The sequence below is a fragment of the Larus michahellis genome, chromosome 2 (assembly GCF_964199755.1).
Source record: "Larus michahellis chromosome 2, bLarMic1.1, whole genome shotgun sequence".
NCBI lineage: Eukaryota > Metazoa > Chordata > Aves > Charadriiformes > Laridae > Larus > Larus michahellis.
The window spans coordinates 107,219,773-107,233,424 of NC_133897.1; the positions used below are offsets into that span (position 1 = coordinate 107,219,773).

At 45.5% G+C, this 13,652-nt stretch overlaps 1 protein-coding gene across 1 annotated transcript; it reads left to right on the plus strand.

Moving 5' to 3' along the window:
- Positions 1 to 7,340: 7,340 nt before the first annotated feature.
- On the plus strand, positions 7,341 to 12,361 carry CBLN2 (cerebellin 2 precursor). Its single transcript, XM_074576541.1, has 3 exons — positions 7,341 to 7,762; positions 9,916 to 10,035; positions 10,320 to 12,361. Exons 1-3 carry the CDS (start codon positions 7,442 to 7,444, stop codon positions 10,515 to 10,517), a joined length of 639 nt encoding a protein of 212 aa, XP_074432642.1. The 5' UTR covers positions 7,341 to 7,441; the 3' UTR covers positions 10,518 to 12,361.
- The last annotated feature ends 1,291 nt before the right edge of the window (positions 12,362 to 13,652 follow it).

A 13,652-nucleotide genomic window follows, 5' to 3' on the forward strand; every position in this document is an offset into this window, starting at 1 on the left:
CTGAAATGCTAAACTCAGAACTAACTAAATGAAAGCACTAATAATGTGATCTTCTATCTATGCCATATATTTTTATTTCTGTGGATTGTTTTCAGAAATGTCAGAGTCTTCTCTGCTAATACAAATTACCATGCATCAGTAAAAACATGCAATTCAGTATTACTTTGTTTTCCAATTAGAACTGGAAGGCCTGCTTTGAAATCTAGCTGAATGAACTCGAGAAGCTGGGTAATGCAATTGAAGGCTGTGGCATCTCTTTGCTGTCTTTCAAAGTCCCGTTTTAAGATTTTCTCTTCCAAAAACTAAGCAGCCCATATCTCAGCTTTAGAATTCACATTTGTGTGACATTGTATAGAAACATCTCACCTGTAACAAGCAAGTCAATGAAAAATATAGTTTAAAAACACTAGTTCTTCCCAACTCTTACATGGAACTAACATGTAGTATTTATATGTACCTAATACACACCTATAGTATCTAACATTTACATAATATCTATCTATATATTATGAGATATAAAATGTCTATAAGATGTTATATATTTATAATATCTGTAATATCTAACATATATAAACTTCAAAGAACTTTACAAATTGGCTATGATCCTGAAGGGATCTCCTGAAAGAAAACTTGCAAACGTGCTATATTTATAGCAATTTTTTGAATAGAAATTTCATTTAAAGTCTTCAGTACCTGAATTCAGTTTGGAGGCGCAGAGGGAGAATATTAGGTGGAGAGGCTCAGACGAAGGATATTAGGTGGACACATACATTTTTGCAAACGCAAGAAAATAAATGAAGTCTTTAATTCTATTAGCTAGAAGTTACATTTTAAAAATATGCTATTTAAAAGATCAAGTTGCAAGTTTGTATGAATGGGAAGTAAATACACAAAACTTAGGGACACAAGCAATGTTGGGTGTTACATACAAAAAAAATAAGTATTTGTACTAACCAAGCCCCATGCCTGGCTGGTGTTGCAGTAAACATTTATCCCAAGTGCCTTTTCTTTTTTACACGAAAAATGTTCAGTCTTTGGAAGGCACGCTGGGTTGCTGTATTTGTTAGTTTGTCTAGTTAAAAGCTATTATTCTGTGAAGAAGGAATTGAGACAATAGTAAAGCTGCTCAGTGTCATTGTAGAACAGAGTTTGTTCTGAGGACACACCAAACCTTGGAAACTGGATATAAATGTTGAACACACAGACCACATAGGTGACTGCGTGCACACTGTCTGAACATTTCTGATTAGCATACATTTAGAAAAAACAAGCTCTCTGCACCATTTTTTTTTTAGTGATGTGACGTCTTCATCTCTAAATTCTTCAAAGCAAACCTGAATGGCCTGAAAATGTGTTGGTCACAGAGGCTGGTGATAGAGTCAGAACATGATATTAGAAAAAAGGCACTACAAAATAACTTTCATCTTAAAAATTATTAATCCCCTCTCCTCCTGGAGCTGAAATTCCATGAAATGAGAGGGATTAAACAGAGTACAGTGGCATGTTGCTAAGTGCTAGCCATTTCACTGCAGGAGCTATTTGTCAAATGTTTCTGGTACAGTATGTAAGGTAGTGGCATTACAAACTTGTCTTAGAAGAGTGCATTTAAATATCACTGTACAACCATATGTAAGAGCTCTGGTACCCCTCCAGTTATTCAGTATTTCATGTCTGTTTCATCTCTATGGGGTGTACAAGACTGTATTTAATAATATTTTGCTAAAATAATTGTCACACAAAAATTTTGTTGAAGACAATCTTTGGCAATGGTTCAGTAAGTTTGCACATCTGACGAAAAAGTAGTATTATCCAAGTAACTGTGAATACTAAGAAACGACATTCAGAGATCCATTCTGATATTAAATGGTATTAAATCAGAGCTCTATGATGAATTATATTCTTGCAATAAAAAATTGTTCTAATGTATTATTCTTTTTTGTTATATCATGCTTTCACTAGTTATTTAATAAATCATTAGAAATTAAGCTTATTTTATGGAAGAAAATAAAGTTTTATGTTCCAAAAGAGACTGCTGTCTTGGTTGTTCTGATATTTTTACAAGAACAAATAAAATGTTCTTGAGGAATTACACATTTCTTTCAATGTGTAAAATCTCATAGAATTGTAGAGTGGTTTATGTTGGAAGGGACCTTAAAGATCACCTAGTTCCAACTCCTCTGCCACGGGAAGGGACATCTCCCAGATTGCTCAAAACCCCATCCACCCTGGTCTTGAACACTTACAGGAATGGGGCATCCACAACTTCTCTGGGCGACCCGTTCCAGTGTCTCACCACCCTCGTAGTGAAAAATTTCGTACTGATATCTAATCTAAATCTACCTTCTGCCAGTTTGAAGTCGTTACCTCTTGTCCTATCACTACATGCCCTTGTAAAAAGTCCCTCTCCAGCTTTCTTATAAACCCCCTTCAGATACTGGAAGGCCATTACAAGGTCTGCCTGGAGCCTTCTCTTCTCCAACCTGAACAACCCAAACTCCTATCTTCATAGGAAAGGTGCTCCAGCCCTCTTATCATCTTCATGGCCCTCCTCTGGACCCTCTCCACCAGATCCATGTCCTTCTTGTGCTAAGGACTCCAAAGCAGGATGCATATATTTCATGCGATACCTCATGCAAATTTTTATGAAATTATATCAGACATGATATTCCATAGGAAGGTGGGTCATGAAAAAGTTTCCATCTGTAGTCCTGACTTCCCTTTGAGGGGAGGCCCTTTGCAATTGAGAACTGACACCTCAGAAACACTCATGATGAATCTTCCTTTGCAGGAAAAAATACATCTGCTGATTTAACCTCAACTTGTGGTTAATATGGATGTCATCACTGAGTAGGTACTGCAGACTACACTTCTTCTACCAACAGAATAAATTTAAAATCTACAGTTTTAAAGAAAAAAAGAATCAGATTTATTAAATCCCATTTGTTTATGATTTGCAGTAAAATTGTTTTTTAAAGGCCACATAATCCATGTTTAGTGATTTAAGTAGTAGCCTATTTAATAAATGAGGACTCGGTCTTCTACATTTTGGCTGATTATGGAAGTGTTTTTGTGTCCCTGTCACAAACTTGTCCTAATATTAAGGATAGACAAAAGTATGTTTCACATCAAATGAACATTTCTTCTTTCTCTGTATTTGTATATGTAACATCCAGATAATACATACAAATATCTGAAATAATTTCAGGAACAGATAGGTAAGTATTTTCTTTTGGAAAGAACTGTCCCATTTTGTTAGACATTAATGTGAATAATGTATGGGAAACACTTGGGAACTGCTGATCAAAATACCTTTCTGTTGATAACCTGATTTAGTAGATGAGACAAAAACCTTTTCCCATTGAAGGTGTTGGCTTAAATGAGTTCAAGGTGAATGCTAGCTCAGGGAAGGCTCCAAAGAAACGAGCGGTTTCATTTCTTGTAAAACTCCCACACCATCAAGTTCAACATGTCCCTGGTAGAAATGTTTCTATTCTTAACAGTCTTGGCAAAGAGATGAAAAATGGTAGGAACTTGATTACACAGTATTCTTTTCCAACTGCAACCAACTCTTTGAGCTCAAGAAAGACGACTGCAAATACCTTATCTCCTTATTTACTTTAGAAGCTATGCTTTCTGAAGTCACTCCGTAACTGAGTAAACTGCATTTTCCTACATTAATAATTTCAAATTGTGTATTTTCAGCCTTGCCACTCACAAAAGAAAGATGAAGAAATAATTCCTCCAGCTACATAACTCCATGAAGGCTGCAGGTTTATCCCATTAAGAGCAGTATTTAATTAGAAGTAATGCATGGAACTGTTTTCTAATAAACACTGTAAGGGTCATATAATTATATATTTTCTTAGAAATAAATATTCTGATTTTTTTATTCCCCCTTTCCATTCGTGCTTTACTGATTTGTACTGATTCTTTTGCTAGTTAACTGTGTAAGAAGGGGCTTTCTGTATGTGTGGGATTCATTCTGTGTGTTAAAAGAGAGGCAAGATTTCATCTGTTTTTCTGTGGATGCGCATTGGATTTAAGGGCTTTTCAGCTCCCTTTAGTTCTTATGCTCATCTTTCATTAAAGTAGCACGCAGAAGTGATGACATGCCATCATTCCCTCACCACCGGGCCTAATATTGTAAGTCATATAAAACAAGGAACAAATCTTTTGGCTCTGCTTTCATTCCTTGTTTATACAACAGAGTCATAATCAATGAGCAGTCTGATGTAAAGAGAAATAATAGCAGCTCCCCAGTGTACCAGACTCCTGCAAGATTGAGTGTTGGTGTCTTCTGGAGGAATTTCACTGTCTTGTAGAATAGGTGCTGCCTTACGGCCACAGACCAGTTCCTGCACTGATTTCTGATCCTTTTAATGCACAGCACTTTTCAGCTTTCTACTCTCATCCCGCAATGCTTGAACTCAGGAAAAAGACCATTAAACACAAGTGTCTCAGCCTTAGTATAAAATTCTCATTTGAAACAAGGAGCTATAGGTTAAGAATTCCCTGCACACTGCTTAGCTGCAATTTCAGGGCTTGATTAATTTCTCAGTGCAAATCGTCAGGCAGACACCCGCAGGGGTTCCTTACTTGTGCTTAAAATGGAAGATTGAAATAGAGGAGTGTTCATTCATAGATGAGATCGTAATTTTACTACTGAGATACACCGGCAAATTTTCCTCCATATCAGGAGTTACCATTTAGATTTATATGCAGTTTTCTGACATGTTCCTTTCAGGTGCTGAAGGCTGAGTATCAGGATCTCTAGAAAAATGCCGTATGCAACCAGAAAACCAATTTGCAATGGAGAGAAACACATTGATATGCAACACCTCTTCACAAAACTTCATTGACAGAGCTTTGCCTTACCCTCCCTCACATTGCTGCTAACCTCTCAGCAGCAGCCACACGAGCTGAGGCACAAGAAACATTTGCAGCTGGTAATATCTGATGATAACCTTGACTGTGACATACATCATCATTACCGCTCCGTAAGGCAGGAGGGACCAGCGAGCGCAGCGCGCCCGGGCCCTGCAGGCAGCGAGCGGGGGAGGCCACTCAGTTCCTCGCCCTAATCCCTTTGGGTTTTTCCATCCCGCCTTTACCGGTGTGCGACCCTCCCTCCTTCTTTCCCTCCTTCCCTCCCTCCCCAGGCGCCGGAGGCTCCGCTATCCGGCCTGGCGCGGCCCGCCGAGGGCGCTGCGCCCCGCTCCGCCGCCAGGTGGCGCCCCACGCCCGCTCTTGGTGCGGAGCCGCGGGCGGGGCCGGGGCGGGTCGGGCAGCGGGTCCCGGTCGGGCGGCGGGTCTGCGAGCGGGTGCGGATCGCGCAGCGGGCTGGGGAGCGTGTCTCGGTCCCGGAGGGGGTCTGGGAGCGGGTGCCGGGCCGGGAGCGTCCCGGGGAGCGGGTGCAGGTTTGGGAGTGGAGCCGCCCCGGGGATGAAGCCGTTTACACACGGGGGAGCCGCCGCCGAGCGCAGGGGTGTGGGGATGCAGGCACGGGAATGGGGCGTTTCGGTATGCGGTGCTCAGCCTTACGGCCTGGAGTGCCCCAAACAACGTGTCCTTTTCAATGATTTATTATTATTATCATCATTATTAAAGTCTATGAATTCCAAAGAGCTTCCAGTTGATGATACTGCGCGGTTCGGCCGCAGCAGTGGCCCGCAAGCGCTAACGTGTCGGTGGCATGTTTGTACAGGGGCGACTCAGCCCGACGGGTTTAAGTGGAAATAAGGGGGGACGAGGTGGGGTATGGCTTTTCTCTGCCGCCAGTGACAGTCTGCGACGGGGCGCCTCGGGGAGGACGTTCCCTTGGGAGCCCCGCGCCCCGCCGCAACTGCCCCGGGGTGCCTGGCCGGAGCGGGGGCTGGGGTGCAGGGGGTGCCGGGGCCACGTTCAGCTCCGCTGCCGGCCTCTGAATCCCTGCCGGGTGCGAGTGTGTGTGTGCGTGTGTGTGTGTGTATGTGTGTGTGCGCGAAGAGGGGAGGAGGGAGGAAGTGGGGTGGTGGTGGTAGCAGCTGCCGGGGCGGGGGGGGGGGGATTATTGGCAATGGGCGGGAGAGAAAGAGGCGACTCCTGTTTCCTTTTCTTTCTGCCAGCGCAATCTCGGCTCATTTTCTCTAAGCAATACAAGTTCACGGACGAGCTACCTAGCCAGCCCTCCTCTCCCGTCATGGACCTCCCAGGTAAAAAGGCCGTTCCCCTCCCCGCCGGCTGTTCCTTTTGCAAAATACGATTTTAAATGATAGCAATAATAAGATATGGGGTTAAGGCAGGGGGAGAGATGCCTCAGGGGAAGTGCAGGCGGGATCTCCCAACAGCGAGATCTCAGGTTGTTCTGGTGAGCGGGGAAAACTGACACGCAACTTCCCAGGGAGAAGGCACCGGGTGAGGTTTTGCCTCCTGCGATGTGTGTGCATGCCGGGGTGGGAGCCGGGGGATGCCTGAGCTGGCCGCTTCCTTCCCGAGAGTTTAAGGAGCCGCCGGGATCGGCGGCAGCGGAGGTAGCCTGGCCTGGGGGACAAAACATTGGGAAGTACGAGCCGGCGCCCGAGCGCAGCAGCCTCCGGGCAGGGAGGAGGGAGGCGGCGGCGGCTCCCGGGGCACGGCTGTGGCGGGGGCGCGGGCTCCGGGGTCCCTCGGCCCCCCGCGAACCCTAGGGATAGCGAGGCAGCTCCAGCGAGGGGGACAGGGGGCATTAACAACAACAACAATAATAAAATCTCTTTTCGGAGCGGCCGGGGCGTTATTAGACCGACGTAAACCCGGCTCGCAGATGTAGTAAACAGTGGGGACCAGCCGGGTTTTGGAGCCCCCGTCGGCTGTGGGGCGGGAAAGGGACTGTCCAAGTCGCCCACAGGGTGCCCCACCGTGGGTTCATGGACGAAATCTGCCCCGCTGCCCCCTCCTCCTGCCTCAAACTACGGCTGGGGCTGCGGGACCCCCTGCTGCTGGGGGGTGGGAGAAAGCGAAGAGGCGAGGAGACGCCGGGCAGCGAGGTCTCTCCCAGACCTGTTGTGCCGTCTGTGGCGCCCGGGGCTGGGAGGGGGGACTCCGCGCCGGCGGGGTGCCGCCGGGCGGCGTGGTGCCCGGCTCCCGCCTGCCCGCGGCTCTGCTTCACCGCCGCCTTTGCCCTTGCCAGGCTACTACTGCGCGCCGCCCGCCCTCTGAGGAGCCTCCTTCGCCCCGCGCGGAGGAGGAGGAGGAGGAGGAAGAGGAGGAGGCGGAGGAGGAGGAGAAGGAGAGGAAGGCGCGGCCCCAGCCGCCGCTGCCCAGCCGCCGTCCCGCAGAGCGCTGGCCGCAGGGCGCCGCGGCGGCAGCAGGCGCGCAGCCCCCTCCGCCTCCCCGCGGCCGCCCGCCCGCGGCGGCGGCGGCGGCGGCGCGGGGAGCCCGCACGGCGGCGGCGAGCCGGAGCGGCGGCGATCCGGCGCTGGGCATGGGGCGGCGGCGGCGGGGGGCGCTGGCGGAGCCGGCGGGCGGCTGCTGCTGCTGCCTGGCGGCGGCGCTGCCGCTGCTGCTGCTGCTGCTGCCCGCCGGGTGCCCGGTGCGGGCGCAGAACGACACGGAGCCCATCGTCCTGGAGGGGAAGTGCCTGGTGGTGTGCGACTCCAGCCCCTCGGCCGACGGCGCCATCACCTCCTCCCTGGGGATCTCGGTGCGCTCGGGCAGCGCCAAGGTGGCCTTCTCGGCCACTCGCAGCACCAACCACGAGCCCTCCGAGATGAGCAACCGCACCATGACCATCTACTTCGACCAGGTCAGCCGCCGCCTGCTTTGCTTTCGCTGCTGCCCCCCACTCCCGCGCCGGCCGGCCCCTCGCCTCCCTGCGCGGCCATCCCCGCCCCAGCCCCCCATTATTTTCGTTCTTGCTCCCTTTTCCATCATTTAATCCCGACCCACACGCTCAATAGCAATCTTACAGTTCAACTCCTCGGAAAGTGTTTGGGAAGTTCTTTGAGGTGGCTGCGGGGCTTTCCTGGGCTGGTAGTGGAATGGTAAGGGGGGAGGACGCTGACTTCTTGTCCGTCCCCATCGCTAGCAGGGAGAGGGCTTTAAAGTGTGAGTTTGTGCCTCGGGCGCTTGCGGGGGCTCCTCGCAGCCGAGGATTGCCCCGGGCAGCCAGGGACCACCCGGAGGGAAGGGTGTGCATCCCCACTTCGATGCTCCGTCGGAAATGCTCATTTTCAGGGCAAGGGGAGGACAGAGATTTACCAATGGGGAGTCGCTGGATCTGCCTGTTCCGAGCGCATTTGGCGATGTTACAGCATCTCTCGGGGGAGGGTGGACTGAGGAAGAAGAGGGTGTTTCCAGCGTTATCAAACGAAGCGAACGGTGTCCCCGGTGGGTTATAACGGAGCGGTGTTAACCTGCACGGCATACGCCGCGCGGAGCAGCGGACAGCCCGGCCTGGTCGTCCTGCCCCTTCCCCGCCTCACTGCTTGCCTCCCGGAGCCCATGCTCCGTCCTTCCGCTTGATTTTTGCGATGAAATTTACTTTTTTTCTACCGCCTCTGACTCCTGAAGTAGTATTGCAGAGTCAGCCAAAATTAGCACACGCAAACTGTTTTCTCTGTTTTGTTTTGTTTTGTTTTGTTTTTCATCTGTCTGTCCGCCTGTCATTCATCTGTCTACCTGTCCCTCCTAATGAGTTTGCACAGCTATTCCCAGCGTACAAGATCTCATAAAGTCAGATCAGTAGAGGAAAAAAAAAAGGATCTTGCTTTATGTATAGTGTATTTTAAAGGCTTTACCCCGCAATGCTCAGTTCTCAGGAGTTTGAAGGCATTCCTCCCTCCGTGCTCACACAATAACGGATTAATATTTTTTTTCCTTTCTTGGAAACAATAGGGTTTGGCTATTTGGGAGGATTTTTTTTAGTTTTGTTTTGTGGTTTGTTTCTTCCCGCTTTGTATTTTTCTTCATTAAAGCAGAAGTTGTAGCGGGCAGAGCTGAGCCTGGCCGGGGCGCCCCGGGGGCGGGCACGGCGGAGCAGGCGGCTCGGTCTCACACCCGCGCCGCACGGGATTGCCACGGGCCCCGGGTTTTTCGCCCCTCGTTACCCGTGCCTTTGGAGTCAAATCGGGCTGCTCGTCGCTGGAGCTTGGAAAGGGAGAGAGCGGATGTACCGGGCCCGGATCCCAGTCAAATCGGCGGTCTCCGCACCGCCAGCCTCTGCGGGAGCAGGATGCGGCCGCCGCAGCTTTGCACATCTGCCGGAGGGCTCAGCTCTGTCTCTTTTTTCTCTGTTTCAAAAGACATTGAAATATATGACAAATTAAGATTGTTGTCGGGGGGGGGAGGAGCAGACCCACCCCGGCCGCCCGAGGAGGGTGCGGTCCAGGCGGCACAGCCCTCCAGAGGGACAGAGGGGCATGAGCTGGCAGATGTGGCTGTGCTGAGCATCCTCTGTCCTCCTTCGCCCCTCTGTGCACTACGATTTTAGTTCCATACCCTATTAAACTCGGGAGCAGTTCCGATTTCAGTAACGGTAGCTAAAAAAACATACATTTTCATTATGAGTTGATGAGTCTCGGGATTTTTTTCCTCGCTTCTCCCCCCTTCGTTCCTTCCACCCCGCCTCCCCCCCCCCCCCGCTTCTGCCACCTTTGCTTTATTGGCAGCCAGTGTGGACATTTGCGCTTCATCTAACTGGCTTTGGAGATCATTTTTGCGTAACTAAATCGTTTTATGAACTGTGATGCTTTTTAAATACCTCTGTAACTCTGGCTCCTTTCCCCTGCAGTGCACTTTTAATTGTGCTGCAAATGCCATTTCAAGCAGGCTTTAGTATTGGTCATGGAGCTCATGTCAGATTTTCACTGGTGCTTTTCTAAGGTGGGGTCTGATTTCTCTCTTTCTCTCCTTTTTTTTTTGTTTCTGTTTTGTTTTGTTTGTTTGTTTACTTTCCAGGTATTAGTTAATATTGGCAACCATTTTGATCTTGCTTCCAGTATATTTGTAGCACCAAGAAAAGGGATATATAGTTTCAGTTTCCACGTGGTCAAGGTCTATAACAGACAAACCATCCAGGTGGGTTGTGATCTAAAGAAGATGCTGTCTTTCCCTACTATTTTTTTTTAAATGCTCATTTCGAGACACTAAGGTGCATTTACAAAAACAGCAAGTGAAGAACGAGGCTGTAGGTTATTTTAGTTAAAGGGGTCTGTATGCATGACAGAAATCATGCGTTGTCTTAGCTTAATTCAACCCTGTTTCTAACCTGCACAAAAGTTTAGTGGTGTGCACAGGGCAAAAAAAAAAAAGCCACTGAGGGTATTGAGAAAACTCAGATTCTCTCTCTTTGCACTTTTTAGGTAAGTTTAATGCAAAACGGCTACCCAGTGATTTCAGCTTTTGCAGGGGATCAGGATGTCACCAGAGAAGCAGCCAGCAATGGGGTCTTGCTCCACATGGAAAGAGAAGACAAAGTGCATCTCAAACTGGAAAGGGGTAACCTCATGGGAGGGTGGAAATATTCAACCTTTTCTGGCTTCTTAGTCTTTCCACTATAAAAGAAGTCCAAATAGGAGACAGATCCATGAGCCGGAGCAAGGATTCAATCGTTAACGACACCCTGAACTTGGCTGCACATGACAATATTTCCAGTCACCCTGTCAGACTGTCTCGGTAGAAGAATGATAACCTTCTAAACTCCAACATTTGCTTTGAATATTGACAATTCCTCGGGAACCTGCGCCTCTAATTAGTTTTAGACGACAGTGATCTTTAGGAGAAATGAAATTATCGACCTGAGCAATTTGTACCTGTGATTGTAAAGTCAATTTCGGATTTTATTGTTGGGATCATTGACTTTCTTATTCCTTTTTATTTTTTTCCTCTCTTTCATTTTTTCCTCTTTTTCTTTCTCTTGTTGTTGTCCCAATGAGACAAATAACTTGGACCACACAATCGCTTTGTCAAAGGCTCGCTCCAGAGCCAGAAGAATGAAGTATTCAGCCCAATGAGGTGTTCTTTCCATACTTTATTTCTTTGTGTTGTATAGCCTTAAGGAAAAAAGAAAAAAAAAAGAAAAAAAGAAAAAAAAAGAAAAAAAAAAGAATGGCTTCAGTCTCAGTCCTGTATTTTTCTGGGGGAGGGGGATTCTGGACATTACTGTGTCAAGAAGTGCTTTATCCAGTGAAGCAAAATTTGCACGATTGGAACCTTATTTGTTTTGTGTTGTTCGTGTTTTTCATCAACTTTTTATTTTTCCTGATTTTTGTTTGTGTGTGCTAAAAATGTAAGCTAGATTGATCAATAAGACAAAACAAAGCACATATATACCCTGTAGCTCTAAGTAAAGCTAACCAGTGAACAATTCTGTCTGCACTTTCCAGCTGATCTTTATAGACCTATTTAGAGAGAGAGAAAGAGAGAGAAAGAGCGAGAGAGCTACATGATCCTTCAATTACAATCTGGAAACCGGTAAAGGAACTGACATTTCTGAATTGTCCTGACATTTCTAGAAGCAACAATGGAGGCTTTGAATATCTTCTCTGACCATACCCTAAAATATATCCTTTCTTTGCATTACCGAGCATATTTTGGGTGCTTTTATCTGATATTTATTTGATGTATTTGTCCACTAATGCTTGAGTACACATTGTGGGAGCACGGAGAGATGGCAGAGAAAACTCTTCCTCTTCCAAATTAAATAAAACCATCTCCACTTGACCTGTCTGTGGCAAGTATTGGAGGAGTTGCCACTAGCATCTTTGACAGCCTTTGGGAGAAGGGCCTCAGAGGATCAGCAAATGCACCAGAAGTTGCACGGGTGCCGGTGGCGTGCATTTATTAGCTGCGTGTGCTCTTGCCAATCCAAATGGCCTCAGAGTTCTGGGGGTGGACTGACATCGATACTGGAGGTTAGGAAAAGTTATTACCCAAATCAACAAGAGGTAAAATATCAGGCCAATGTCAATTGCATCCTTTTGCCTCATTCTCAATAAACAGATCTTATTTCTTCACTTTTTTTAATCATGGTTGGTGTACTGAGGAAAATCTTGCTTGAAGAGACACAGGAGGAATGTTTACATTATTTTATATGATTTTTATCTTCATTTATTTAATTTGAAATATTTCATCTTGCTATTAATCCTACAAGGGTGGATGTGTAAAAGAATTTATTTTTGTCAAATTTACTCCTCTGCCACAAACAAATATAATGCAAAGGTATTTGCAGAAAAGCGATGGTAGCGATGTTGTATTTCAAAATTATGGTGGACATGTCATTTTCATTGTAAATTTATCATTAAAGGGACAAAGTCAATTAAAATCATATATTCTTAAAAAAACCCTTATCTGTGTTGCTTATGATACCTCAGATGACTAAAATATAAGCCAATTTAATATCTAATATTTTTGTGTATTTTCACCTTTGATGTTGTTTGTTTGCTTTGGCGCTTCACTTTGCTGGTTACTGAGTGAATGGACTTCAGGTTTGTTTTTTAATTAGTTGCATTTTCTAGTTCCCCTTGTGCATTGGCATGACTGCAATGTTTCTATTCGCAAAATATCACAGGGCTGTGTTTAAATACATGAAATAAAACCTGAGTCAGCAGCAACCTTTTTCTATTAAAATACAAAAGTAGTTATGAAAACAATTGTCTTAATGGTAGATATTGTAAAACTACTTTTAAATCTAAGTTTTTGTGTTTAAAACTTGATCATGTCTCTCAAGAAAACAGACACTGAGGTGAGTTCAAGGTCCCAAATTTTCTGTTTCTATTATGTTTCCTCAGTCTTATTTTGAAATTCTGCCTACCATAATCACTTTCTGTTGTCCCATTTATCTAGTTCATCTGGCTTGAATAAGTCAACGACATCTTAGTTCTGTCTCTCTCCTAAGCAAAATGAGGCCAATGGCAAGGTTTTCCTTCAACATATTCTTGGAAGTTTCTTAAGGCACTGAAGCTGCAGAATCTGAATACCCCACTTCAAGTTCAGTAATTTTGACCATGCTTATTTTATAAAGCTAAATACGCGTATATGATAACTAATCTTCTTCTGAATTTAAAGAAGGTCTCTAATATACTGCCTCTCTCCCTCTTCTTCTTGGGTGTCCTTCATGCTAAACTATAGAGTTAGGACTGCTATATAAACAGTTAAATTAATGGAAAATGGGCAGTAAATTTGTATTGTACGCTAATTACAATTATGGAGCTCTTTTCTTTTCTTTTCTTTTCTTTTCTTTTCTTTTCTTTTCTTTTCTTTTCTTTTCTTTTCTTTTCTTTTCTTTTCTTTTCTTTTCTTTTCTTTTCTTTTCTTTTCTTTTCTTTTCTTTTCTTTTCTTTTCTTTTCTTTTTCTTTTCTTCTTTTCTTTTCTTTTCTTTTCTTTTCTTTTCTTTTCTTTTCTTTTCTTTTCTTTTCTTTTCTTTTCTTTTCTTTTCTTTTCTTTTCTTTTCTTTTCTTTTCTTTTCTTTTCTTTTCTTTTCTTTTCTTTTCTTTTCTTTTCTTTTCTTTTCTTCTCTCTTCTCTTCTCTTCTCTTCTCTTTCTCTTCTCTTCTCTTCTCTTCTCTTCTCTTCTCTTCTCTTCTCTTCTCTTCTCTTCTCTTCTCTTCTCTTCTCTTCTCTTCTCTTCTCTTCTCTTCTCTTCTCTTCTCTTCTCTTCTCTTCTCTTCTCTTCTCTTCTCTTCTCTTTTTTCATT